The sequence below is a fragment of the Molossus molossus genome, unplaced genomic scaffold, assembly GCF_014108415.1.
Source record: "Molossus molossus isolate mMolMol1 unplaced genomic scaffold, mMolMol1.p scaffold_m16_p_9, whole genome shotgun sequence".
Classification (NCBI taxonomy): Eukaryota; Metazoa; Chordata; class Mammalia; order Chiroptera; family Molossidae; genus Molossus; species Molossus molossus.
Genome location: NW_023425403.1, coordinates 108,164,895 through 108,192,803, shown reverse-complemented (window position 1 = coordinate 108,192,803; position 27,909 = coordinate 108,164,895). Strand labels below are relative to the sequence as shown.

General features: G+C 50.8%; 1 protein-coding gene across 1 annotated transcript; it reads right to left on the bottom strand.

Annotated features, from left to right (window-relative positions):
• Positions 1–974: 974 nt before the first annotated feature.
• CCNA1 (cyclin A1) lies at positions 975–16,407 on the bottom strand. Its single transcript, XM_036250348.1, has 8 exons — positions 16,222–16,407; positions 11,005–11,248; positions 10,691–10,815; positions 10,101–10,324; positions 5,575–5,779; positions 2,409–2,522; positions 1,575–1,708; positions 975–1,026 (listed from the first exon to the last, which is right to left on the bottom strand). Exons 1-8 carry the CDS (start codon positions 16,384–16,386, stop codon positions 975–977), a joined length of 1,263 nt encoding a protein of 420 aa, XP_036106241.1. The 5' UTR covers positions 16,387–16,407.
• Positions 16,408–27,909: the final 11,502 nt, after the last annotated feature.

The following is a 27,909-nucleotide window of genomic DNA, read 5'->3' as shown; positions in this document are numbered from 1 at the left end:
GGTGACTAAATCAAAACTGAACATTGAAGGAAAAAAAAAAAATGGAGCCCTGCCCCCCCAAAAAAAAGAAAAATAAAGAAACAAAACGGAACACCACCACCGAACGTCGACCTCACGACACCCCTTTACAAAATGAGCATCACATCCCGTTAAATGAGTAAACTAAGCCACCTCTCAGCTACTCGCGCACCTGCAGCCAGGGTCCAGGCAGGAAGCCAGAGTGGACAGCGCTTGTTACACCCCTTCCCTCGTCTGTCTAATCTTGGGGTTCCTTCCTTTGCCAGTCTAGGGGAGTTACATGAGGAGGTCGGAGAAGAATGTCTCAGGGCAGCTGTTTACCAGACATGAGTATCTCTGGGATCCTCAGAACATGTAAACCTGATGGCACATACCAGCTTTTAAAACTAACCTAGAAGAATTCTTCAAACAGAGATGACATTTATATTATTATTATTATTATTTTTTATCCTCACCCGAAGACATTTTTCCATTTTTTGTTCAGATAGAGCGGGAGGGAGAGAGAGGAACAGAGAGAGAGAGAAACATCGACGTGAAGGGACACATCGAGTGGCTGCCACCCGCACGACCAACCAGGGCCGGGGACAAACTGCAACCGAGGTACGTGCCCTTAGCGGGAACCGAGCCCGGGTCTCTCTGGACCGCAGGCCGACGCTCCAACCGCTGAGCCAAACCGGCCAGGGCCAGAGATGACATTTATAATACTTGCAACTAAAATGCCATGATCATTAGCAAATAAACCTAACACAGGGCCTTCAGGCAACTTCTTTATTCTTTTTAAAAATTTAGACTATTTTACAAGCTACTAAATCTAAGAGAATCTAAATACAGTCAGGCTTCTAAAAATATGTCATCTGCGTGGTAGCGACACTGGTGGTTCCAACCTGCAGAAACCTGTGTGAATCAGGACCAGTCCTGTTACCCGGAGGCTACGTCCCGGAGTCTTCAGTCCTGACTCACTGCAGAGGAAGGACGGCCGGCGGCTCCATGAGAGACACGTGCATGTACCTGGAACGAGACCCGGAGCGGGCTCAGCACACGCCAGACGGTCCCCTTCCGTGGAACTCAGGCCACAGAAAACGTGCTGGTCGTTCAACAGAAAGAGGGACACTAGCCACTGTACTACCAGCTGATTCACTGTAAGTCTAGGTCTCTCTGAACCGACTTTCTTTTCTGTTTGTTTCCTTCTGTTGGTTTGTTTTTAACTGGTTTTTCTGATTTAACACACACCCCTGCCTTTCCAGCCTAGCCCCAGATGTAGAGTTTGTTCTATTTCTTTAAAATAATTTATCTTTATTGATTTTAGAGGGAGAGGGAGAGAGAGAGAAACATTGATGAGAGAGAACATCGATTGGCCGCCTCCTGCAGGCCCCCCACTGGGGATGGGCCCACAACCTGGGCATGTGCCCTGACGGGAATCGAACCAGTGACCGCTTGGTGCAGGGTCAGTGCCCAACCACTGAGCCGCACCGGCTAGTTTTAATTCTGCCATTGTTATGCCCTAGGAAAGCCTCAAAGCTGTCAAGCGTGAGCCAGGAAAGGGTGTGGGGCCTCACTTGGAAGTCTTGTACTTCTCCCGGACGGCCTGCTGCGGACGCCGGGGCTCGGCGAGGCAGGCCTGGTGCAGCGCGCGCAGGCAGGGGGCGATCTCGCGCAGCGTGTAGCCTGTGAAGGCCGCCAGGGTGTCCGGCTGAGAGGGACAGAGAGAGAAACCACGGACCTTCCTAAGGCTCGAGAACTCTGAAGACGGGACTGAAACAGCGTTCAGGAGGCACTTAGGGTCCATGTTGTTTCCAAAGACACCATCATCCTTCACAGAGACCTTAGGCACAGAACACGAGACGGAGCAGCCAGGGTCCTCAGTGTGCTCAGATCGTGCATTTACCCCGTTTACCAGGAATATGAAAGCTTCCCAGCCAATGCAGGAGGAACGCGCATTCTAGAAAATAAAAGTAGGCACCCCCGTTCATTCAGCTCCAAAGTGAGCCTCAGAACCGGATCTAACGGCCCCTTTCCTATCGCGCCTCCTGCTTGGGCCGAGAGGCAACATCGACTTCCCTGTCGCCTTGAAAGCATAATCCGACCTGCTGAGCATCTTAATGGGACCGCGGCTGTCAACACATTCCGGGGGGAAAGTCACCCACTTCCGCTTGAAGGGGTCAGCGCCCACACGGCCAGCCCCTGCACGGAGCGGGCATTCCGGCCGCCAGGCCTGCTGCTGTCGAGGGGCTTCCTGGGAGCGCTCTCCAGAGACAGCCACGTGTCCACGCCACCGACACTGGTGCGGTCTGCTGGCAGGACTCCTGAGAGGCCAGCCCACTCTAAGCAAGAGTTACTGAGAGGATGGATTGGCCTGGCGATCCCTCCAGAACCCAGGGACCGAGCCTTACCCAGAAGTGCCTGTTCACAGTGTAGTTGGCCAGGCAGTAAGCGGCTGCAGCTATCAGTGAAGGGAGGTATCTCAGGAACGGATCAGCTTCCAGTAGACTCAGCTCTGCTACGTACTGCAGCCAGAGAAAGATCACATTGGCATGAGGAATTCGGCTAAGGTTACATGTAAACTTTAAAATGTCGAGGGAGTCCGGCCGGTGTGGCTCAGTGGTTGAGCGTCGACCTGTCACCAAGAGGTTGGTGGTTTGATTCCTGGTCAGGGCACATGCCCAGGTTGTGGGCCCGATCCCCAGTGGGGGGCGTGCAGGAGGCGGCCAGTCGATGTTCTCTCTCATCGATGTTTCTAACTCTCTCTTCCTCTCCCTCCTGTTCTCTCCAAAACCGATAAAGGAAAAAAATATATACATCAAGGGAACTGCCCCGGGTGGTGTGGCTCAGTTGGTTGGGCATCGTCCTGTGCACCAAGTGGATGTAGGTTCAGTCCCATTCAGGGCACATGCCAGGGTTGCAGGCTGAATGCCCGGTAAGGAGCGTGAAGGGGCAGCCCATGTTTCTGCCTCTCTCTCCCTTACTCTCTGTCTTAAAAAAATGTCAGAGGAACAAATAGTGTCTTATTTTTGTACAGCTACATCCACTGCACCTGCAGAGGACACTCAGATTGTTCACCAGGCTGACACCTGCCATGCCTGTCTACAACCAGAATAATGTGACATTGTGATAAATGTCAGTGCACAAGTGCCAGCCTGTGCACAGTGGGTGTGAACAGTCACTTCTCCTTTACTGGCGGCACCATGTGTGTGAACAGTCACTCCTCCTCTGCTGGCAGCACAGTGTGTGTGAATAGTCACTCCTCCTGTGCTTAAGGGTGTGAACAGTCACTCCTCCTATACTGGCGGCACCATGTGTGTGTGGACAGTCACCCCTCCTATGCTGGCAGCAAGTGTGTGTGTGAACAGTCGCTCCTCCTGTGCTGATGACACAGTGTGTGTGGACAGTCGCTCCTCCTGTACTGGCGGCACAGTGTGTGTGTGAACAGTCGCTCCTCCTGTGCTGATGACACAGTGTGTGTGTGAACAGTCGCTCCTCCTGTGCTGGTGGCACAGTGTGTGTGGACAGTCGCTCCTCCTGTGCTGGCGGCACAGTGTGTGTGGACAGTCGCTCCTCCTGTACTGGCGGCCCAGTGTGTGTGTGAACAGTCGCTCCTCCTGTGCTGGCGGCACAGTGTGTGTGGACAGTCGCTCCTCCTGTACTGGCGGCCCAGTGTGTGTGTGAACAGTCGCTCCTCTTGTCCTGGCGGCACAGTGTGTGTGTGAACAGTCGCTCCTCCTGTGCTGGTGACACAGTGTGTGTGTGAACAGTCGCTCCTCCTGTGCTGGTGACACAGTGTGTGTGTGAACAGTCGCTCCTCCTGTACTGGCGGCACAGTGTGTGTGTGAACAGTCGCTCCTCCTGTCCTGGTGGCACAGTGTGTGTGTGAACAGTCGCCCCTCCTGTGCTGGTGACACAGTGTGTGTGTGAACAGTCGCTCCTCCTGTCCTGGCGGCACAGTGTGTGTGTGAACAGTCGCTCCTCCTGTCCTGGTGGCACAGTGTGTGTGTGAACAGTCGCTCCTCCTGTGCTGGTGACACAGTGTGTGTGTGAACAGTCGCTCCTCCTGTCCTGGTGGCACAGTGAGTGTGGACAGTCACTCCTCCTGTCCTGGTGGCACAGTGTGTGTGTGAACAGTCGCTCCTCCTGTGCTGGTGACACAGTGTGTGTGTGAACAGTCGCTCCTCCAGTTCTGGTGGCACAGTGTGTGTGTGAACAGTCACTCCTCCTGTCCTGGTGGCACAGTGTGTGTGGACAGTCGCTCCTCCTGTACTGGCGGCCCAGTGTGTGTGTGAACAGTCGCTCCTCTTGTCCTGGCGGCACAGTGTGTGTGTGAACAGTCGCTCCTCCTGTGCTGGTGACACAGTGTGTGTGTGAACAGTCGCTCCTCCTGTGCTGGCGGCACAGTGTGTGTGTGAACAGTCGCTCCTCCTGTACTGGCGGCACAGTGTGTGTGTGAACAGTCGCTCCTCCTGTCCTGGTGGCACAGTGTGTGTGTGAACAGTCGCCCCTCCTGTGCTGGTGACACAGTGTGTGTGTGAACAGTCGCTCCTCCTGTCCTGGCGGCACAGTGTGTGTGTGAACAGTCGCTCCTCCTGTCCTGGTGGCACAGTGTGTGTGTGAACAGTCGCTCCTCCTGTGCTGGTGACACAGTGTGTGTGTGAACAGTCGCTCCTCCTGTCCTGGTGGCACAGTGAGTGTGGACAGTCACTCCTCCTGTCCTGGTGGCACAGTGTGTGTGTGAACAGTCGCTCCTCCTGTGCTGGTGACACAGTGTGTGTGTGAACAGTCGCTCCTCCAGTTCTGGTGGCACAGTGTGTGTGTGAACAGTCACTCCTCCTGTCCTGGTGGCACAGTGTGTGTGTGAACAGTCGCTCCTCCTGTACTGGCGGCACAGGTGCATGCTGCTCAGGCAGAGCGGCAGGGCTCTAGCCACGGCAGTGGGACTCCAGATCTCAGGGAAAGGCAGACTGTGACCATGCTGTAGCTGTTCTCGGCAGGGAAAAGCAGCAGTTTGGAGGCTAGAACAGTCCAGTGGGAATTGGTCAGATTAGAAGAAACATACTGGGAAATGTATGTTCCTTATTGCTGTTTGCGTAGTATAGACATACCAGATACACTAAATCATCATGGTTGAAAACCAAGTTTTCCAAACCAAGATGTACTTTACTGCCTTCGACAGAGTCTGTAACCCCAAACAAACGAACTTCATTACTCAGTAGGTTAGGAGATTAGAGCCAAATCAAATCACATCGACTTTGTTCCCATTCTGTACATCTAAGAGATACTGCTTGCATGCGGTCAGGATCCAGCAAGGGAACATTTCCAAGCTTAAATTTCTTTAAGAATTGAGTGATCAGACAACCTGTGCCTGCCAAACATGATCAATAGTAATGTCTCGTAACCAGGACTTGTGTTCTTAAAATTAGCTCTCTTCCATGGCTAAAAACTTTTCCTGGGTCCAAGACAAAAAAACAAACAAACAAAAAACAACTGAAAAGGAAGGAAGAACTGAAGGATGACTGAAAAGGCTACTTTTCCCCAACTTGCACCAGCGGTCTCGGCAGTCAGGCATACCTTGGCCAGGTTCTCCGTTCTGACGCACACTCCTTGTCTCCTTATGTACTGAAGGAGAAACTGATTGGTGGTCGGCACCGTCAGGTCGAAAGCCAGGACTTTCAGGAGTAGGTGCTCCATTCTTAACAGCTGTCGTTTGGTGTAAGTATCATCAGTGATGTAGACAAACTCGTCCACTTCGGGTGGATAGATTTCTTCATATTTCCTGTGAAAGGAAAAGTGTCTCTGGAAGTGATGCTTGGAGCCAGTGTCTCTCCTCCCCGTGCTACCAAACCTCCCACGTGGCCCTTCAGACCTAAATCCACTACATGGGCCCGGCCGGTGTGGCTCAGTGGTTGAGCGTCAACCCTGCACCAAGAGGTCGCCGGTTTGATCCCTGTTCAGGGCACATGCCCAGGTTGTGGGCCCGATCTCCAGTGGGAGGCATGCAGGAGGCGGCCAGTCAATGTTCTCTCTCATCAATGTTTCTATCTCTCTCTCCTTCTCCCTTCCTCAGGCCCACAACCTGGGCATGTGCCCTGAGCAGGAATCGAACGGGTGACCTCTTGGTGCAGGGGTTGATGGACACTCAATCACTGAGCCACACCAGCCGGGCCCATTCAGAAAAAAACATTTTTTAAAATTTCACTAAATGGTACAGGGCTCTGAAAATATCAGGAATTTGTTTCCAGAACAAGAACGTGAGCATTACAACGACATGCTGTACTAACTACTAGGAGTAACAGAAACAATGTCCAACTAAGACTTCTGGTTGCAGCCTCTGATATACTGAAAAATTCTGAACGGCAGGCATACATGGAAACTCTTAATTAAAACCACCTTGTGGGAAGCAGTGTTCCTTAAGTCTTAGATTTTAATTAATTAATTTATTTTTTCCTTATTTTTTTTAACTTCTCTTTATTGTTGAATGTATTACAGATGTCCCTCCTTCCCCCCGCCCATTGACTCCCTCCTCCCCACTCCCGCCCTTCTCCTGCCTTCCCCACACTGTCGTCTGTGCATTGGTTATGTAGTATGCATATGCATAAAGTTCTTTGGTTTCTCTCTTCCCACCCCACCTCCCCCCTTCCCTTTGAGGTTGCTCAGTCTGACAACCAATCTGCAGTTCTTAATCCCTTCGTCTTTTTCACCCATCCTCCCAGCCCCCACCCATCTGGCAAACAACAAAAAGTTCTCTGTATTTATGAGTCTGTTTCTAGTCTGCTTGCTCATTTTGTTTGTAGATTCAATTGTTGATACGTATGTATTTATTGCCATTTTACTGTTCATATAGTTTTGTCTTCTTCTTCAAGAAGACCCATCAACATCTCATATAATGCTGGTTTGGTGGTGATGAACTCCTTTAGCTTTTTCTTCTCTGGGAAACTCTTGATATGGTCATTGATGCTAAATGTTAGCTTTGCAGGATAGAGTATTCTTGGTTGTAGGTCGTTGCTTTTCATCACTCTGAATATTTCTTGCCATTCCCTTCTGGCCTGCAAAGTTTCTTTTGAGAAATCAGCTGACAGCCTAATGGGAACTCCCTTGTAGGTGACTAGCTGCCTTTCTCTTGCTGCTTTTAAGATTCTCTCTTTGTCTTGAACCTTTTGCATTTTGATGATGATGTGTCTTGGTGTGGGCCTCTTTGGGTTCATCTTGTTTGGGACTCTCTATGCTTCCTGGACTTGTATGTCTGTTTCCTTCACTAAGTTAAGGAAGTTTTCTGGCATTATTTTTTCTAATAAGTTTCCAATTTCTTGCTCTTGCTCTTCTCCTTCTGGCACTCCCACGATGCGAATGTTGGTACACTTGAGGTTGTCCCAGAGGCTCCTTACACTATCCTCATTTTTTTTGGATTCTTTTTTCTTTTTGCTGTTCTGATTATGTGTTTCTTGCTTCTTTATATTCCAAATTGAAGGTTTGCTTCTTGGCCTCACTTACTCTACTAAAGAAGAATTTATTTCGGTTAGTGTGTCCTTCCTTTCTGACTGGCCCTTTATTACATTCTTGAGGCCCAAAGTTCCTTCACGTTTTCATGAAGTTCCCTGAAATTCTAAGTTCATTGAGTGTCCTTATGCAGTGTTTTGAGCTCTGCATCTGTTAGATTGCTTATCTCCATTTTGTTTAGTTCTTTTCCTGGAGTTTTGTTCTGTTCTTTCATTTGGGACCTGTTTCCTTGTCTCCTCATTTTGGCTGCCTCCCTGTGTTTGTTTCTATGTATGAGGTAGAGTTGCTACGTCTCCTGGGCTTCCTAGGGTGGCCTGTTGTAGTAGTTGTCCTGTAGGTTCCAGTGACACAGCCTCCCTGGTCACCCATCTGGGCCCTCGAGGTGCACCCCTCTTGTGGACTTTACATCCTCCTGCTGTACTTGAGTCTTGATTGCTGTTGGCACATCAATGGGAGGGGTTTACTCAGGCTGATCAGCTGCAAGGACTGGCTGTGCCCACTGACCAGATCAGCTGTGCAGGGCCCACTACACAGAGCAAGACTTACTTCAGCAGGGCTCTGAGCCCCACTGAGTCCACTCATTGAGTGTGTCACTTGTGGAGGTGGTTGAGTAGTGGTGCTTCAACGTGGTCTGAAGTTGTCCACTGGGTGTGCTGGCTCTGGGGCCAGGTCAGCCACTGCCTGTGTTCTATCCAGGGCCACCCGGCATAAGCTACAAAGCGATCTGCAGGTGGCTGCTTCTTGTGCTGAGCTTGGAGGTGTCCAGGCGAAGCCAAGCTATGAACCAAGGCTGGCTGCTCCTAGTGCCAGGCCTGGGGCCACTAAACGAGATGCATGGGGCTCCCTGTGGCCAGATGCTGCTTGTTTGAGAAAATTTAGGAAAATCTGAAGCAGGAGCCAAGACAGGCCAATCCTATGGTAAAGCCACTGGAAGCAGCTGGGTTGGGCCTGAAAGTGGGTGGGGCGGGGCCTCAGGGACACCAGGGCGGGGCTACCAGTGTGAGCCAGGTTGCTGGGGTCCCAGATATGGGGGCTGTCTGCCACCCCAGGGAAGTGCTAACCAAAGGAACAATGGCCTCAGCCAGCACATCTGCCCAGGAGAAAGCCCCCTCTCCAGCCCTCGCTCCAATGCCAAACAGCTCAGTTCTTCCCCGTTTGTCTCTGGTGCCTTTCAAGCTGCCCCAACAATGCTGGAGCCTGGAGGGAGCGGGTCTGAGTAAGTCCGTGCACGGGCCCTTTAAGGAGCTGCCTGGGGCTCCAGCTGCCTCAGCCTCCCTCAGCCTCAGTTCCTGCTGGTTTTCCAGCCAGAAGTGATGGGGACTCTCTTCCTGGCTCTGGGACCCTGAGCGGGGCGCCTGGTGTGGGATGGGGACCCCTCAGTCCTCAGGGAGGACCTTCCCAGCAGAGGTGTCCTCCTGATTTTTATCCGCCACACGTGGGTGTGGGACCAGCCCGTCCCCTCCACCCCTCCTACCAGTCTCCAGGTGGCTTCTTTAATCTCGTAGTTGTAGGACTTCCATTCAGCTTGGTGACAGGTGCTTCTGAAGGATGGTTGTTCTGTAGTTCAGTTGTGATTTGATGTGGTTGTGATTTGAGAGGAGGTGAGACCACGTTTACCTACCCACCGTCTTGACCAGAAGTCAAGTCTTAGGTTTTTAAAAAGATTATGTTTAGCCCTGGCCAGTTTGGCTCAGCGGTTAAAGCGTCGGCCTGCAGTCCGGAGAGACCCGGGTTCGGTTCCCGCTAAGGGCATGTACTTCGGTTGCAGTTTGTCCCCGGCCCTGGTTGGTCGTGCGGGTGGCAGCCACTCGATGTGTCCCTTCACGTCGATGTTTCTCCCTCTCTCTCTTCCTCTCTCTCCCTCCCACTCTATCTGTACAAAAAATGGAAAAATATCCTTGGGTGAGGATAAAAAAAAAAAAAAAAAAGATTATGTTTAGCTTTCTCTATTGAATTAGCAAATGATGCCATATACCCAAGAGAATGATAATGATGATGTTTCACTGTTAGCAGTGATTTGCTTCTGCCTTTATTTCTCCTTTCTGTAGCAGAATTTTGGCAAGGTTTGGGGCATTAATAACTAGTCTCTCTGAGCCAAGAACAGAGGGACAACGACTTCTCAGCACACGTCACTGAATTAATGACAGCTCGGCCACCACCCAGATCTTCTCCACACCATTAGATACTATTATCCATGACTATAGTGACAGGAACTAGCTAACAGAATGTATTCATTGTAACCACCTAAAAGCTGGTGTTATGAATCACTTACCAGATGGTGAAGGTGGCTTTTATATAACCACAGTCTCCTTAAATAGGACTTGTACTTCTACTAGAATACAGCCCAAAGGCTACACAATGGTTAAGTTGCAGCCTGAATTTGAGCTGACGGCTGCCTTCATCATGAAACCGTACTTGTCACTATCAACCACAGACGTCTGACTGCAGAGTGCACGGGCGGTGAGACTGTTTCGCAGTAAACACCGTCACAGGGGCGTGACTGCGTGTCGGGACCAAGCACTGCGCTTCTTCCGTGAGAGGAGGGCGCACCGTGTGTTCTGACAGGCGGCAGCCTCGGGGGCTGAAGCGGAAACACTTACGAAGCCAGCAGGATGGCCGCCGTCCCCACCAGCTGCAGTTTCCCGCGCAGCACCGACATGCACGACAGGAACCTGTCCAGGAAGTTGACGGCCAGGTAGAGCGTCTCCGCCCGCAGCTGGTACTCCTCGCCCACCTCCACCAGCCAGTCCACCAGGATCCTCCGCATGCCGTCCGTGATGTCCGGCTGCTTCCTCATGTAGTGCGCCTTGGGCCGGTGTCGCACCTGTTCGGGGAAGGTGTTCTGATTGGTACACGCGTGGCTGCTGTTTTAGAAACGTCACGAGCAGAGATTCGGAGGGGACGGACAGGAGCCAAGCCGAGTACAGTGTGGGGCTCTGGTTCTGCAGTGCAGCCAGGTGCACATGAAGCAGGGAGGAGGCAATACGCATTGCTCCTCACAGCGAATAGTCCCGTGGAAGCCCTGTGAATCGTGCCACTGACCTCAGGACCAGGATTTTTTCAAAGAAATTCTCACATTGAGGTGGCATAAGAATGCCATCCACTCGCGGTTGTGGCCAAGAATCTGTCACTATCTGAATGCGATGTGGCTGGGGTGCTGGGAATTGAGGGGGGCTTTGGGGAAGCTTACTTCCGCCTCTCTGAGGTACTGATGAATTTCTTCAGCGTACTCGGTCACATTGATCATGTCTGTGCCAACATCGGGCGCATCTTCAGACTGGGAGTGAAGAGATGAGTCTACCAGCATAGGGGACACTGCGGGGTCAACATGATCAGGTGAGACATTCCGTTCCGTCCACTCACCCTCCACAGGCGGCCGAGCAGCCGTCGTCACGTCGTGTCTTCTCCTGCTTGGACCCCGCTGCTGCACACGGCAGGCCGCTGTGAACACAGGTCCCTACCACCCGCCGGTGTCGCACCTGTGTCGTGGGGGAGTCGGATTACCTGCGCTAAAATCCAGCAGGAAGTGCAGGTCTGACTTGAGGGTGCTGGTGTCCACTTCATACACGTCCTCAAATGCCATCCTGTCTTTCCCGGCGCAGCTGTCCCCGCCCTGCTCGGGCTCATCCATGTAGATGTCGAAGCCCTGCTTGGCCGGCACGTGCACCCCGCAGTGGGAGGCCACCTTCTTTCCAGCTGGAGGGCAGACATTCTCTGCTCCCGAGAAGCACCTGACTGTCGTGAGGCCCTGGAAAGGGGTTACGTTTGATGTTAGAGGTCACCCCAGAGTCCAGCAGGAGATGTGAACCTGTGTGACTCAACACAGCCGGAGGGAAGATGGCAGGAATCCGACACTGGCATATATTTTTCTGCAATGCCGTTTCAGAAAAAGGCAGCTCCCAAAGTCTGACTCCTCCCTTGTCTCTGTCTACATCTGACGAGGGGGCAAAGCACTATTGAAAACTTGTCTTCCTCACATATTTGTGAAAGGGAACTCGGGATTATAGAGAAAAGAAACCACAGCTCTTCGGGAACACGAGAGGTGCCACGTGGGAGGGGCTTGCTAATGGGCTCTCGGGCTCGCAGGGCGTCACAGGGTTCTGCAGGCACCTGGCATGCCCCGGGGGCACCGTCACTGAGTCCCTGCACCTTCCTCCTTAGACACTTAACGTTCCGCCAGCAGCCCCATCGAGTTCCCGTTTCATAACCACTTAGTTAGAAACAGGACGATTTTAGAAACTTATACTGTTAGATTCTCCTAACAGAGAATACTTCCGCATGACCTGGTGGGGGAATCGAACCGTCAGTGGACCGCATCTCCCTCTCTCTACTCCCGTAAGACTAATGATGGCAACAACGGTGTGTGCGCCCTCTGTGGACAAGCGTAAGCATCACACGCTGCTGCACATTCAGCCGAGTGGCCTGGGGTGGCCTTCAGCTGAACGAGGGCAGATGGGCACACTTTATGAAACGAAGTTATATTTATGCAAATGCCAGGCCTAGCGACTGCCTTCACTTTGATCATCTATCGTTACCTGTGGTGTCTACTGTTGAGACGCCTTCCAAATGATGCTTCCATAATGTTCCCTTCCATCTAGCAAGTTACATAGGTAGCTATGTCTACTCCAGTACAAAAAAACTTTTTCTTCTTACTTCTTACTTAAATCTATTTGTTGATTTTTAGAGAGAGAGAGGGCAAGAACAAGAGAGAGAAACATCAAGGTGAGAGAGAAACCCCGACTGTGGATCTAACCCACAACCTGGGTGTGTGCCCCGACCGGGAACAGAAACCATAACCCTCTGGGTGTACAGGACTATGCTCCAACCAACTGAGCCACCTAGCTGGGGCAAGAGGAAATTTCTTTACGGTAATTCTGGAAAAATCACATGGACTATGAAGGACCAAACTCAGATGTTACTATAATCAGGCCATTAAAATTTCAAATTACTACCATGTTTGACGTTTGCTACATATGCATGTACATGAGTCAGGATGTGTGTTCAATACACATTTCCTGAGCGTCTACCATGTGCCAGACATTGTCTGGATGTGCAGAATTTCCAATGACCCAACGTTAAAAAAGAACTGCCCTCGTGAGGTTTATATTCCAGTTGGGAGGACGGGAGAAAGACAAATAAGAAAAGACATAGTGAGGCCCAGCCGGTGTGGCTCAGTGATTGAGCATCGACTCTGCACCAAGAGGTCACCAGTTTGATTCCCAGTCAGGGTACATGCCCAGGTTTTGGGCTTGATGCCCGGTGATGTGTGCAACTCAGTGGTTGAGCATTGACCCACACACCAAGAGGTCACCAGTTTGATTCCCAGTCAGGGCACATGCCCGGGTTTTGGGCTTGATGCCCGGTGATGTGTGCGGCTCAGTGGTTGAGCATTGACCCTGCACCAAGAGGTCACCAGTTTGATTCCCGGTCAGGGCACATGCCCAGGTTTTGGGCTTGATGCCTGGTGATGTGTGTGCAGGAGGCGGCCAATCAATGTGTCTCTTTCATCAATGTTTCTGTCTCTCTCTGCCTGTCCCTTCCTCTCTCTCTAAAGTAAATAAGAATAAAGTTTTTAAAAAAATACAAATAAGAAAAGACATAGTAGGGCAAATAGTGATACGTGCTTTGGAGAAGAACACAGGGAAGACCGTCGCTGCTGTTTTAAACGGTGTGGCAGGGAAGCCCATGAAGAAGGCCAGGTTGGGCAAAGCCATGGGCACGTGAAGAGGGTGAGTCCCACAAACAGAGGAGGAAAGAGCTGCGTGGTGGAGGAGCAGCAGGGCATAAGCCCTGAGGTTGAAGGGTGTCTAAGAGACACGGCAAGAAGCAGACAGCAGAGTGAGAAAGAGTAGCGTACTAGGTCACGAAGTCGGAAAGAAGAGAGAAGCCGATCGTGCAGGCCTGACCAGAGGCCACTGAAGGGGTATCTTCTATTCTGAGGTGGGCAGCGTTGGGGAGTTTGGGGCAACGGCGTGGGACGGTCCAGTTGACGTTTTAAAGGCTCATCCTGGCTACGCAGAGGCGCAGAGAGCAAGTAAGATGAACACGACAGCCAGCTGTTCTACTGGCAAATCCCAGCTAAGATACCGTAGGGTTTTGAGCCAGTGTAGTAAAGGGTGAGAAATAAAGATGTTCTGGACATTTTTAAAAGTTAAGCCAGCCCTGGCCGGTTTGGCTCAGCGGTTGGGGCGTCGGCCTGCGGTACAGAGAGACCCGGGTTCGGTTCCCGCTAAGGGCACGTACCTCGGTTGCAGTTTGTCCCCGGCCCTGGTTGGTCATGCGGGTGGCGGCCACTCGATGTGTCCCTTTCACGTCGATGTTTCTCTCTCTCTCTCTCTTCCTCTCTCTCCCTCCCGCTCTATCTGAACAAAAAATGGAAAAATGTCCTCCGGTGAGGATAAAAAATAAATAAATAAGAGTAAAGCCAATAGTATTTTTTTTTCCAGCAAAATCGAGGTGGGGTAGGAAGAAAGGAGTCCAGATGACAAAGCTTTGGGGGCTGAATGACAGGGAGGATGGAGATTCCGTCTGTTGAGGCGAGAGGACTTGGGAAGGGCGGTGGGACCTACGTTTGGTTTTGCACAAGCCTGAGGTTCCAAGGGGAGCGTCAGATGGGCTGCTGACCCTGAGCCTACGTCAGAGCGGAGAGGTCAAGGCGGGGGAGGGGAGGGGGCCAGAGCAGGTCAGTGGTGCCTGCTGTACAGAGACTTGGGGAGATGTCCAGGGGAGGGGTGCAGACTCCCACCAAACACTAAGCCCGGAGCACTCTGGCTTTGAGGGGCTGGAGAAGGAACAACCGCGGTGTCTGGGGGGTGGCCATTGAGCGCGGTGGGCATCCAGGACAGAGTCGTTTTCTCCAGGCTGAGTGAGGAGAAAGTTCTTTCCAGAAATAGAGATCCGCTAAGTGTGCAAAAGACTAACATCGAGTTGGAGTGAACACAAGAACTAGAGACAGAGACCGTTCCGTCGGCAAACGCTGGGGTGCTTCCCGGGCCGGCGGTGTTCCGAGCCCGAACACTCCCGCACCCTCAGCCTGACAGAGGCGGGACCAACCGACTCCTCAGGGACACTGCTGTACATAGACAGACCCGGCGAAGCGCTTTCTGTTGAAAGATGTTTAAGACAGGAGCGTTACATCTGTTTGCTTATGCGTTTGATGCCGCAGAGAAAAGAAAACTGAGAAGAGAGAGAGAAAAGAAGAGTTGCTGGAGTCATGTCCTTGAAGAGCAAAGCGGGTGTAAGGTGTACCGCACAAGTAGGGGTTCATCTTGCATAAGAACAAGGACATTAGCCCCACAGCCATGTAGTTATGTGGCCGTGCAGTCATCAGTCATGGTGACGGAGCATGTGGGACGCGGGAGCACATGGAACGTCTCCTCTGCTCGCTTTTATATTTTTAGGGAAAGAGGGTACGAGGCCATTCACTGGGAGTAAGGGCGGAGGCGGAGGCTGTGAGGACGGAGGAGAGACTCCGGGTGTGAACAGATCTGGGAAGGCTGCAGAGGAGTCAGGCTGAGAAATGCAGAGCTTAGACCAGTCAGCAGCGGTGCAGCCGCCAGTTCGTAAGAACCAGGTCTTAGATTTCACGTTTAAAGAAGGAAACATTGCTAAGCAAATTGGATTTGTTAAAACCAACTTCACTCGTTTTCTTCCAAAGCTTTAAGCAGATCACTGTGAGTATTGTTCTCCCACTAATGAGATGCCACAAAAATGCTTCAACGGTCAGGTCCGTAAATGAGGGGCTTCCGATCCGGCCTCCTCCACTGTGCCTTTTCTTTCTCTTGGTTTTCTAAACCCTCTTAAATTTTCTCACCTATCACATGGGAAGGATATCCCTGGCCCAAAGCTCAGGGGGCTAGAGCGGTACCCCAATATGCCAAGACTGCAGGTTCCATGCCTGGTCAGGGCACATACGAGAAACAGACAATGAATGTATAAGTGAAACAAGAAGTCTCTCTCTCTCTCTCTGTCTCTCTCTCAAATCAATCAATAAAAAACATCTCTTTAAACAATAGAAAAGATACCCAGTCTGCCGACCTCACTGGACTACTGCCAGCATCGTTTAACTACAAATGTGTGATATAGGCTTAATAAGCACTGTGATCAGGATTTTGTCTAATAACAGACTTGGGGAAGCTTTTTTTTTTTTTAAACCTGAAAATCCATTCTTAAGGATCCAAAGCCCTCATTTGTATGCATGTGTCTGAATTTGTTTCACTCTGTTAAGGGATGGGCTAAGCACTGTCTAATGGAGGCTGTCTGCCAGCAGCCGTATATCAGTGCCAGGAGACACGTACTTTCAAAGCACTTTTTGAAACAATCCGGTCTGGCCTGATCCAATCCTGATTCTAAACACTCTCCAGTGAACACGGAAGGCAAAGAGTATCCACTCTGGACCTGACCTGGAGTAACCCCAGTTCTATCCTTAGTCTGGGGGCACTGACATCTCCTTTCAGCCAGCATGGGAATGATCTTACATACACTGAACCCAAACAGTTCCTAGACCCTTCCCTCCATTATGGGGGGGGGGGGGGATTATTCACTATTTGTGGCTGGAAAGGGATCCAACAAGATGATCTTAAACTATTCGGTGTCCCCATAGTCCAGATTCCAGGGCGGGAATCCCCAAGGAGACTGTGCAGGTAAAACTGCAGAGAAACCACCTCCCACCTTGGCGAGAGAGCCCAATGGGCGGCTTCCCCAGCGCCTCCTGGTCATTACCTGGCCGCAGGTCTTCCCGTACTGTCCATTCTCCGTTAGCACCCTGAGCACTGTTCTCTGGGCGGGCTCCTGGCCGAGCGGGGCTCTGGCTGTCACCTCACAGGTGTCAGGACCTCGCGGCAGGGGAGCCAGCATGACTCTGCTCTTGGAGCTGCTGAGATGCATCACCTCCGCCTCCACAGGCCGCTGCCATCGGGAAGGAGACAGACAAGAGCCGGTTAGTGCCTCTCCCACCGGCGGCCTTGGCTGCAGGGACTCTCCAGGGCCAGAGCGCGGAGACTGGTCTGTCCTCCAGCTACTGGGGCTGGAAGGCGGGGCCAGGGGGCGCAAGCTAACAAAGCGGCTTTGCACCCACACAGCGACTTGAACCCAGGTCTTCGGACCCAAGACCTGGTTGACGCCGCCGGAGGGAAGGAGCAGCCAGACAGACCTCGAAGCCAGGACACTTGGGGTCTAACCTACAGGCCCCAGTCCTTCTTCCCCGCGAGGTCACCCCGCCCCCGCCCCCCTGCAAGCCCAAGACCTAGGGTGCATCCCTGCGGGGAGAACGAGCCCCAGCGACCAGCAGGGTGCTCCTCCGCACCCCCCGCCCTCCGGACGGAGGCCCAGGCGGGGCTCGCTCCCGCAGCCTGTCTTTAGGGGTGTCCGGGACAATGGGGGTGCACGGAGGATGGGGCGAGGGGCCGTGGGCGTGCGGGCGGCCGGGAGGCCACAGGGGCGGGCAGATTCGGGCGGAGGTGCGGCTCCGGCCGGGCTGGGCGCTGACCTTTCCCCACCGTCGCCGCCCCGCCCGCAGAGCCGGCCAATCAGCGGGCCCCGGGGCTCGCGGCGCCTCCGTGCCAACCGCAGCGCGGGGGGCGCCCGGCGCTCACCTGGCCACCTGGCCACCTCCCCCGACGGTGCGGCCGCGCCCGGCGCTCAGGGCGGCCCGGCGGCGGCTCCCGGCGGCTCCTGCGCGCCCCCCGGAGCCCGCTCTGCGCCCCGCTGGCCCGCGCCGCGCCTGGCAGGGAGGGCGGCGCACCCCCGATGGGCCCGTTCTCCCCACAACCGCTAACTCCTCCCGCCAACGTCTTTTCCGCGGCCCGCTCCCGAGAACCCTGGCTCGGGAGAGCGACGCGGGCCCTCGGGGCTGCGCAGGCCGGCGCCCCGCTTCGCCCGCCCGCGGGCGGCTCGCTCCCCGCCTGGCCCCAGCGGGGGGCCGGGCCTCCTCCTCCGGGGTGGCGCCCCGCCTGCGGTCATTTGGGGTTCTTGGGCCCCAGAGGCAGCGCCTGGCAGCCCCGGCCTTCTGTGCACGCGGCCCCGCAGGGCAGGAGAGAAGATTTGGAGTTTTAGGGTCCCACGCGGTCCCTAATCTCTTGCAGTCCGCGCAAGAGGTTGCCCGCACGGCTCGGCAGCCAGGGCATGTCAGGAACGACGAAGTGGAGCCCCAGGAAGAGGAAGGAACGCGGGTGGCAGCGACGGCCCGGACCTGGAGGGGCGCCGTGAGGCTCAGAACTGGGCTGTGCACTGGGCTGGCCACGTGGGGAGGGAAACCCCTGGGTGCCGGGGAGCGGAGGGGGTCCTTGGACAGCTAGGAAGGAAGCCGACCTGTGTGACCCTAGAGGTGGGGGCAGGGAGGGAGGAGAGTCGGGGAGCCTGGCACCTGCTGAGGTGACTGGCAACTGGCCAGCCAATTAAAGGATCTTTAACATTATTATTATTATTATTATTATTATTATTATTTTGGTACGTGCCCCTAGCGGGAACCGAATCCCAGACTCTCTGGTCCACAGGCCAACGCTCCGACCGCTGAGCCGGACCGGCCAGGGCTTATTGTTACATCTGAATGCGGACATAAGACTTTGAGTCAGGCGTTGCTGGGAAGCTGAGAAGCACCTTGGACATCAGTGTTGGGTGCAGGCGAGCAGAAAAGGGTCTCGTGCAGTAGGAAACTGATTTCTGTGAGTGTGCCCCTGAATTCATTCATGGGGGCTGCCATCCGCCGCAGACCGGATTTCTAGGCCTTGGCGTATGCAGCCGCGGGGAGCCCTGGTCACGCCTGGGCTGCTGAGTCACCGGCAGGCAGGGACCCGCGGCTTTGCTGGGCGAGGTGCCCACCGGGTGGAGGAAGGGTGGGCTCCCTCCTCCAGCCTTGCGCTGCTTCTAGACCTCTTCCTGGGACACCCCCCGCCCCAGACCCGCAGTACTGTTCTGATTCAGGGGACACTGGAGGTCTCCAGGGGGACTCCTCAGGGGTTCCAGCAACTCTTGCCAAGAACTCCAGTTGCTTTGGTGGAGCAGATGTCCCTGCACTTGTGTGATCTGTTCCTCTGGGTAGATCCCTTTCGGTCTGGTTTCCTCCACGGAAATGAACAAAGACCTCCCACCTCTCGCCTTTCTTCCCCGCGAAGTTGCTGGTGCAGAGTTTGTTTCTGGAGCCCGTCCTTTGGATCTTGCTCTCTGGGGCTGAAGCAGGGTGAAGGGTAGCACTGGGCTCCTGTACAAGCAGCTCCTTGAAGTCTGTAAGGACCAGAAGACTGGGCTTCCCGGGTGTCCAAAGTCTTTAGTCTGAAAAATGCCTTTAAAACTAAAATAGCTCTTAACCAGGTGCTTGCTTCTTTCATGCCCACTGTTCCTGAACTCCTCTCCTGTGAACAGCTGCTGCCTCATCCGACCTGAATACAGCTACACTATTATTATCACTGCACGTGTGGACAGAGATGGGGACACAGACTAACCCTGACAAGCTCAGGGGAGGCCTGCATGGCTGGTCTTACAAACTCAGGAGTAACTGCATATGATGGTATGAAATTAAAATTTCCCCACTAAAAATGACGCATGGCAGGTAGCCCTGTCCTAGGCCAGTGCATTCCTCGAGAAAGGTCAGCCTTTGCCTTAAATGAGCCCATCTGTTATCTTTTTGCATTTATAGTAACAGTAACATACCTTTGGAATGTCAGGGTAATTTCCTTCTCCAGACCCCTCAGAGCACCATCTCCCACCCCATGGGGAGACCACAGAAGCCTCTCGTTGTTATCCCGTTAACTGTTTAGTGTTACGTGACCTATGTCCACCTATGTAAAAGAAGTGTCTATTCCTTTTAGTTTTTATCCCATCTGGGGATTTCGTGCTTTGCTTTCTCCTGCCTCCCTAATCTATCTCCAGTGAATTTCATGTACTCCCCTTACATCTTAACCTTTGATTCTGAAGTATACAGTGGTAAAACTGCCACTCTGTTACATTTTCTCAGTCGGTTGAGATTTTGCTTTCAGGCAATTGTTGTCAGTTTGGCTCAAACTCATAAAATTTCTTACAGGTTTGAATGTTTCTTACGTTGACACGTGTTACTGATACCATGCAGCAGTACCCCAAGAGCCCCACTTCCATGAGCAGCCAGGGGAGGTGAGTCCGTCTCCTATCCTGGGACAGATTGCGACCTAGACGGGACGGGAAGACCGGGATGAAGGAAGCATGGAAAGCATCCCTTCTCTGCTCCTTCCCTAACAAAGCCCACTTGCAGCCCCTCAACCAACACTTGGAGAGCAAAACAGTGGGAGGAGAAGCTAGCCTTGACCATGGTGAGAAAGGGAATTCGACTTCCCTAATCTGGGAATTCCACAATTCATCTCTCTCTCTCCCCCAACCCCCATCCTCATTCCCGGATGAGCAATTCACGTTCTTTTCGCCCTCTGCTGCCTCGGATGCTACCATTTCAGACTCAGACCCAGCACTGGCTTTGTTGGGGGGGGGGTGTCCAGCCATGCCCCCAGCAAGGGCTTTGGTTAGGGCCGCAGCTATAACTGCCCGCGTCCACCCTCCCTCAGCATCCCTGCCGCAGCAGGTGGGGTAAGGGCCCTGCGAGGCAGAAGAACGGTGCATGCACCCCGAGGGCCGGAGTCCTGACCCCTGTGCTGGTGCAGTGACCCCTGTGCTGGTGCATTGACCTCTGTGCTGGTGCAGTGACCTCTGTGCTGGTGCAGTGACTCCTGTGCTGGTGCAGTGACCCCTGTGCTGGTGCAGTGACCTCTGTGCTGGTGCAGTGACCTCTGTGCTAGTGCAGTGACCCCTGTGCTGGTGCAGTGACCCCTGTGCTGGTGCAGTGGCCTCTATGCTGGTGCAGTGACCCCTATGCTGCAGTGACCCCTGTGCTGGTGCAGTGACCCCTGTGCTGGTGCAGTGACCTCTGTGCTGGTGCAGTGACCCCTGTGCTGGTGCAGTGACCTCTGTGCTGGTGCAGTGACCCCTGTGCTGGTGCAGTGACCCCTGTGCTGGTGCAGTGACCTCTGTGCTGGTGCAGTGACCTCTGTGCTGGTGCAGTGACCCCTATGCTGCAGTGACCCCTGTGCTGGTGCAGTGGCCTCTATGCTGGTGCAGTGACCCCTATGCTGCAGTGACCCCTGTGCTGGTGCAGTGACCTCTGTGCTGGTGCAGTGACCTCTGTGCTGGTGCAGTGACCCCTGTGCTGGTGCAGTGACCTCTGTGCTGGTGCAGTGACCTCTGTGCTGGTGCAGTGACCTCTGTGCTGGTGCAGTGACCCCTGTGCTGGTGCAGTGACCTCTGTGCTGGTGCAGTGACCTCTGTGCTGGTGCAGTGACCCCTGTGCTGGTGCAGTGACCTCTGTGCTGGTGCAGTGACCCCTGTGCTGGTGCAGTGGCCCCTGTGCTGGTGCAGTGACCTCTGTGCTGGTGCAGGGGGCTTGGGCGCCTCCAGGCCCCTCTCCCCATTGGCAGGAGCTACATGCTCAGGCAGGCACTAGGCAGGAAGCTTCCGCAGACATGGGGCTGGCAGACTGTGTGCTCCCTGGGCACACAGATTCATTGCCCTTTGGTAGTGTCCCACCTCCACTCTGGAAGCTTGGTCCCAGGGTCCCTGGAGCCACACACTACCCATCAGCACTGCCGAGCCCGTGGGGGGGGGGGCCCTCAGGGCATGGCCTTCAGCCCAACACCGCGCCCCCAGAGCACGGCTTGGGAATTTCCCCTTTTCTGGCAGCTGTGTGCCATGTGCCCCCCCCCCCCCAGCCCTGCAGGCTTAGAACCTGCGGATGGGCCTCCTGGCCTGGTGCTGGGCGTGGGAGGGTGGGACAAAAAGCCTAGATGCAGAGGAAACCACGGAGAAAACCTAGTGCCAGGGACCCCTCCCCCTGGCAGGCCTGGACTGCTGGCTGTGTGGTCCCTCCCTCCCCCTTGCTCGTTGCTGTGAGCCGGAGAGTCACAGCTGTGGCTATGCCAGAGAGCAGGCCCTGGCAGCCTATTCCCGGAGGGCGGAGGTGGCCGCAGCGTCCTTGGCAGCCCTGCGGCTCGGGTGGAAGCTGTAGCCAGGCAACGGGGCTGGAAAGCTACAGCTCTGTCCCCACACTCACTGCTGTCTCTGTACGTCCTAGTGACAAAGGGAGCTGCCGTGTGCTCGGCCCACACAGACATTGCTGCTCGTCCGGAACGCTTCTTACACAGGTGCAAGGGATGGAGAAAGGGCTCCGATGGACTGGTGCTCAAAGAAGTGAAAGGTGTCTGTTACCTAGCCTTGGACACTTACTGCAAACAGAACTTAACCCCAGGGCTTGGGCGCTAAACCTCTGCCCTGCAGAATGATCGGGGAATACTTGCTCCCTCTTCAGGGAGACCGGCTCACACTGCGATGCCTCCGAGGGCCCAGGCTGGTCAGAATGGAAGAGAGCAACAGATGGCTGGCCCAGCTATTGAAGGCCAGAGAAAAAAGGCCAGAATTTTTCTGCCCAGGTAAGGTCAGGCCATGGGAATCTCTCCTGTGGCGTTAAAGGGCCCACACCTGGGCAACTAACTGTATTACTGTTCTGGGAAGAGTCTCCGTTCTGGGCCTGGGAAGGGACTCTGGGCTGTGGGCAGATGTGAATCCCCCAGGTGTTTAGGTAGGACATGTCATAGGACACCATGACCAGCAAGGGGTCACAAGCCTCTCCAAATTCTGGCCTGTGACAGGACGTGAGGGAGCACAGGAGATGTTCATGCCTCTCCCAGCTATTGGCTCTTCCTCTGATCCAGAGGATGAAAGGTGTTTTATTGCTTTTTTAGATTTTTCTCCTTGAAGACAGCAAGTCCTACAGTTGACTGGAGACAAGACGGCTGCTGTCTAAGGAAGTGTCGTCCACTTGGTGCCAGGAGCCGACTGGACAGCAGCTCGGAACAAGGACATTCAAGGGCTGAGTCCCGGAGCGGAGCCAAGCTCTGGCCCTCGAGGCCCCACCCACTGGGCGACTTGGGGATCCACCCTGCAGGGCTCCCATCAGGCTGTCCACGGCCAGGCAGGGACAGTGACACATTTTCCTGCACCAGAGACCTGCCCAGGACAGATCCACCAGGGGGACAGATCCAACAACATCAGAGCAAACTCCAGCAAGCTCCACAAACAGGAGATGCAAAGATTTTTTGTTTGTGTTCGGTTTGGTTTTCCTATCTATTTAGTCTCATTTAAAAATATTATTAAATATGTCTTTCATTGCAGTCTGTTTTGTTCTCATTCTCTTTACTTTGTTATGTTTCTATTTTTAATTCAGTATTTAGTCTTTCTTTTCTCCTTTCCCATTTTTCCTTTCCTGTTCGGTATTTTATTTTATTCAGTATGATTACTTTTAAAAAATGTTATTATGCCCTGGCCAGTTTGCTTCGGGGGTTAGAGCATCAGCCCTCAAACCAAGGGCCACAAGATTGATTCCTGATCAAGGGCACGTACCTGTGTTGAAGGTTAGATCCCTAGCTCCAGTCAGGGTCATGCAGGAGGGAACCAATCAATGTTTCTCTCTCACATCGATGTTTTTCTTTCTCCCTCCCTCCCTCCCTTCCACTGTAAAAATCAATGGAAAATTATTCTCACCAAACAAATTATTTTATTTTATTTTTTTTATCTCTTATATTTATACCTATTCTATTTCTGGTCTCTGCTATTTTCTTTTTTTCTCAATTTTTTGTTCTGATGTTTTCTAGTATTCTTTGTTTTGTGTGTGTGTGGGGGTTTGGCTTTTTAATCCTTTCGTTGTGGCAGTTGCTTTTACTATTGATGTTTTGGGAGTTTTTATGTGTTATTTTTGGTTTGGTCTTGTTGTGTCTTGTTTTGTTCTGTCAGCACCTGTATAACATTTGGCACAACAGGGTCTGGGTTGACACAGTCAACAAGCGTGAAGGCTGAGCCTACCTACAAACAGGAAAACGGCAATCAAGACCTAAATTCAACAGAGAAGCCCACATAACCCACACCAGGGTCATTCCTGGAACACGCAGCTCAGAAGACCAAGGAGACTACCCCACTGGGACCCAAAGAAGGCACCACACCCAGACTGGGCGGCACAGCAGTCTTAACTGATACACAGAAACAAACACAAAGAAACAACAAAAATGGGGAAACAAAGAAACATGTCACAAAGGAAAGAATAGGAGGAATCTCCAGAAAAAGAGTTAAATGAAATGGAGGCAAGCAATTGATCAGATATAGAGTTCAAAGTAATGGTTATTAGGTTGATAAAACAACTTAGTGAGAACTACAATAATCTAATGAGAAATGCAAGGAACTTAGTGCGAACTACATCAGCATGAAAACTGATATAGAAACCATGAATAAGAACCATTCAGGCCCTGGCTAGTTTGGCTCAGTGGTTAGAGCATCACCCTGCGGCCCAGAGAGACCCAGATTCAGTTCCCGCTAAGGGCGCATACCTCAGTTGCAGTTTGTCCCTGGCCCTGGTTGGTCATGTGGGTGGCAGCCACTCGATGTGTCCCTTTCACGTAGATGTTTCTCTCTCTCTCTCTCTCTCTCCCTCCCACTCTATCTGAACAAAAAAATGTCCTCAGGTGAGGACTAAAAAAAAAAAAGAAGAACCAATCGGAAATGAAGAATGAAATAGCTGAAATAAAAAATACCATTGAAAGAATCAACAGTAGATAAAAAGCTGAGTACTGAATCAGCAAATTATAACACAAAGTAGGGGGAAAAAATCACTCAATTAGAGCAGAAAAAAAAACTTAAAAAGCATGAGGACAGTGTAAGGGAATTGTGAGAAAATAAGAAATGGAACAACATTCACATCATAGGGGTACCAGAGGGAGATGAAAGTAAGCAAGGGAGAGGTAACTTGTTTGAAGAGATATTGATAGGAAACTTTCCTAACCTGGTAGAGGAAAAAGTCACAAGAGTTCAGGAGGCACTGAGAGTCTCAATCAAAGTGAACACAAATAGAACCACAGCAAGACACATCATAATTAAAATGGGAAATGTTAAAGACAAAGAATTTTAAGGTCAGCGAGAGAGACAATTGGCTAGGACAAAACATGAGTCTTTCAAAATTCAGGAAGATTGAAATCTTATCAAGCATCTTCTAAGATTGCAATGACATGAAACTAGAAATCAACCACAAAAAGAGAAATCCCTTAAAAACATTTAAACACAGGGAGACTAAAGAGCATGTTATTAAAACAATGAATGGGTTACCAATGAGATCAAGAAAGAGCTAAAAAATGACCTGGAAACAAATGAAAATGAACACACAACAACCCAAAATCTATGGGGCAGAGTGATAACATTCCTGAGAGGGAAGTTCATAGCTTTACATGATGACCAAGTGGGGGTGATTCCAGGGATGCAAGGCTGGTAAATTATTTTCAAATCAATAAGTGTGATAGACCACATAAACAGAACGAAGGATAAAAATTACATGATTATATCAATAGATACAGAAAAAGCATTCAAAAATTCCAGCGCCATTTTTTATTAAAACTCTCTGCAAAGTGGGACTAGAGGGATCATACCTCAATATAATCAAGGCCATATATGACAGTCCTACAGCCAGCATCATACTCAATGGGCAAAAACTAAAAGCATTTTTTGTAAGAACCAGAACAAGACAGGGATGTCCACTCTCATTCAACACAGTACTGGACACCGTAGCCACAGCACTCAGACAAGAAGACGAAATAAAAGGCATCCAAAGTGGGAAGGAGGAAGCAAAACTGTCATTTTTCACATACGACATGATACGCCACCAAAAAAGTATTAGATTAAAAAATGAATTTGGCCCTGGCCAGTTTGGCTCAGCGGTCGAGCGTCGGCCTGCGGACCAGAGAGTTCCGGGTTCGGTTCCTGCTAGGGGCACGTACCACCAAAAAACAAACAAACAAACAAACAAACAAACAAACAAAACATTTAAAATTTAAAAAAATAAATAAAAAATAAAAATAAACAATGAATTTGGCTGCACTGGCCAGTTTGGCTCAGCAGTTGGAGCATCGGCCTGCAGACCAGAGAGTCCCGGGTTCGGTTTCTGCTAGGGGCATGTACCAAAACAAACAAACAAACAAATAAATAAATAAATAATGAATTTGGCAAAGTGCCAGGATACAAAATTAACATCCAGAAATCCATGGCATTTTTATGCACTAATAATTAACTCTCAGAAAGAGAAACTAAAAAAAAATTTTATTTACCATTTCAACAACAACAGCAACAAAAATAAGATACCTAGGGATAAATTTAACCAAGGAGGTAAAATACCTGTTCTCAGAAAATTATAGGCCATCGCAAACAGAAATAGAGGAAGATACAAACAAATAGAACACATACCATGTTCATGAATTGGAAGAATTAACATCGTTAAAATGTCCATACCACTCAAAGCAATCTATAGTACAATGCAATTCTTATTAAATATTATCAGCATACTTTACAGATCTAGAACAAATATTCCAAAAATTTATATGGGACCAAAAAAGACTCCAAATAGCTGCAGCAATCTTGAGAAAAAAGTGCAAAGTAGGAAGAAATCACAATACCGGATATCAAACTATACTACAAATTCATTGTAATCAAAACAGTACTGACTCAAGACCAAGCATATAGATCAATGGAACAGAACAGAGACCCCAGAAATCAACCCACACCTTTATGCTCAATTAACATTAGACAAAGAAGACAACAGCATACAATGGAGTAAAAACTGTCTCTTTAATAAATGGTCTTGTAAAATTGGACAGCTAAGTGCAAAACAATGAAACTAGACCCCCAACTTACACCACACATAAGAATAAACTCAAAATGAATAAAAGATGTAAATGTAACTCATGAAACATAAAAATCCCAGAAGAAAACATAGGCAGTGAAATCTCAGACATTTCACATAGCAGAGTTTTTTGCCACTACATTTCCTAGAGCAAGAAAAACAAAGAAAAATATTTTTTAAAAGGATTACATGAAACTAAAAAGCTTCTGCATAGCAAAAGAAACAATCAACAAAATGAAATGGGAAACCCATGTTATAGGAGAACATAGTCGGCAATGATACATCTGACAAGGGGTGATTTCCAAAATACACAAAGAACTCGTACAACTCAACACCAGGAATACAAATAATTCTATTAAAAACTGAACAAAGGATCTGAATAGACACTCTCCATTGAGGACATACAGATAGCCAATATACATAGTAAAAAAAAAAAAAAAAAAAGTTCAGTGTCACTAATCATCAGAGAGATGCAAATTACAACTACAGTGAAGTATCTTCTCACACCTCCAGAATGGCTAACATCAATAAATCAACAAATGACAAGTGCTGCGAGGGTGTGGAGAGAAGGGGACTCTAGTACACTGCTGGTGGGAATGCAGACTGGTGCAGCCACTATGGAAAATAGTATGGGTCTTCTTGAAAGATTAAAAATGAAACCGTCATTTAACCCAGTGATCCCACTTCTGGGACTATATCCTAAGAAGCCTGAAACACCAATCAGAAAGAATATATGCACCCCTGTGTTCATAGCAACACTATTTACAATAGCTAAGATCTGGGAGCAGCCCAATTACCCATCAGTAAATGAGTGGATGAAAAAGCTGTGGTACATTTACACGACAGAATACTATGCAGCTATATTTAAAAGAAATATAAAAGAATCTCTCTTACCTTTCGCAACAGCATAGATGGACCTGAAGACCATTATACTAAGTGAAATAAGCCAGTCAGAGAAGGAAATATAGTACATGATCTCACTTATATGTGGAATCTAATGAACAAGATACATTGACTAACCAAATAGGTCTAGAGTCATGGATGCATGGAACAGACTGACAGAGTTCAGAGGAGAGGGTGGGGGGTGAGAAGAGATTAACCAAAGAACTTATATACATGTATGCATAGCCCCAGGACATAGACAATAGTATGTGAAGGCCTGGGTGGGATGGGGGCTTGGATGAGTGGAGATATAGGGAGAAATAAGTAATAAAATCTCTTTCTCAAAAGTGCATACTCTGGCATTGTACCTTATTCTGGATTTGTCAAAGGACTGACTGTCTTTAAAGTACTTATACCTGATCTCAAAAAACTCATCTCGGTCATCTGATGGAACGTAGAAGCTGAGAAATCAGTCTTATCTGAGGCTAAGTAAGCTATCTAAGCCAACCAGTTTAACTCAGTTCCTCTGAGGTTTGTTATATCCGTGAGTTTTGCTATGATACCTGTCTTGATGGAAGTATATCTCTTAAAATTCCAGTGTGTTTGCCAGCAAAGAGCCTATATTTCTAAAAGTTATGGAATATATTTGTCAATCCAGGAAATGAGAATTGCTCACTTTTATGTCTTTCTCCCTGTGTGATCACTTCAGTATTTGGTAATTCTTAATAAATGAGTCATGGCAATACATTTCTTTGTATAAATCCAGTAAGACCAGTCTTCACTTAGTAAGACTTTGACTGGAATTC

Bases quoted from the DNA above. Each gene is read 5' to 3' on its own strand.
- CCNA1 (XM_036250348.1), bottom strand. From the start codon at position 16,386: ATGCATCTCAGCAGCTCCAAGAGCAGAGTCATGCTGGCTCCCCTGCCG. The intron at 5,780-10,100 runs GTAAGTGTTTCC...TTCCTTTCACAG, and splicing joins GCGGCCATCCTGCTGGCTTC to GAAATATGAAGAAATCTATC. The intron at 1,709-2,408 runs GTAAGGCTCGGT...TGTCCCTCTCAG, and splicing joins CTGTGAACAGGCACTTCTGG to CCGGACACCCTGGCGGCCTT.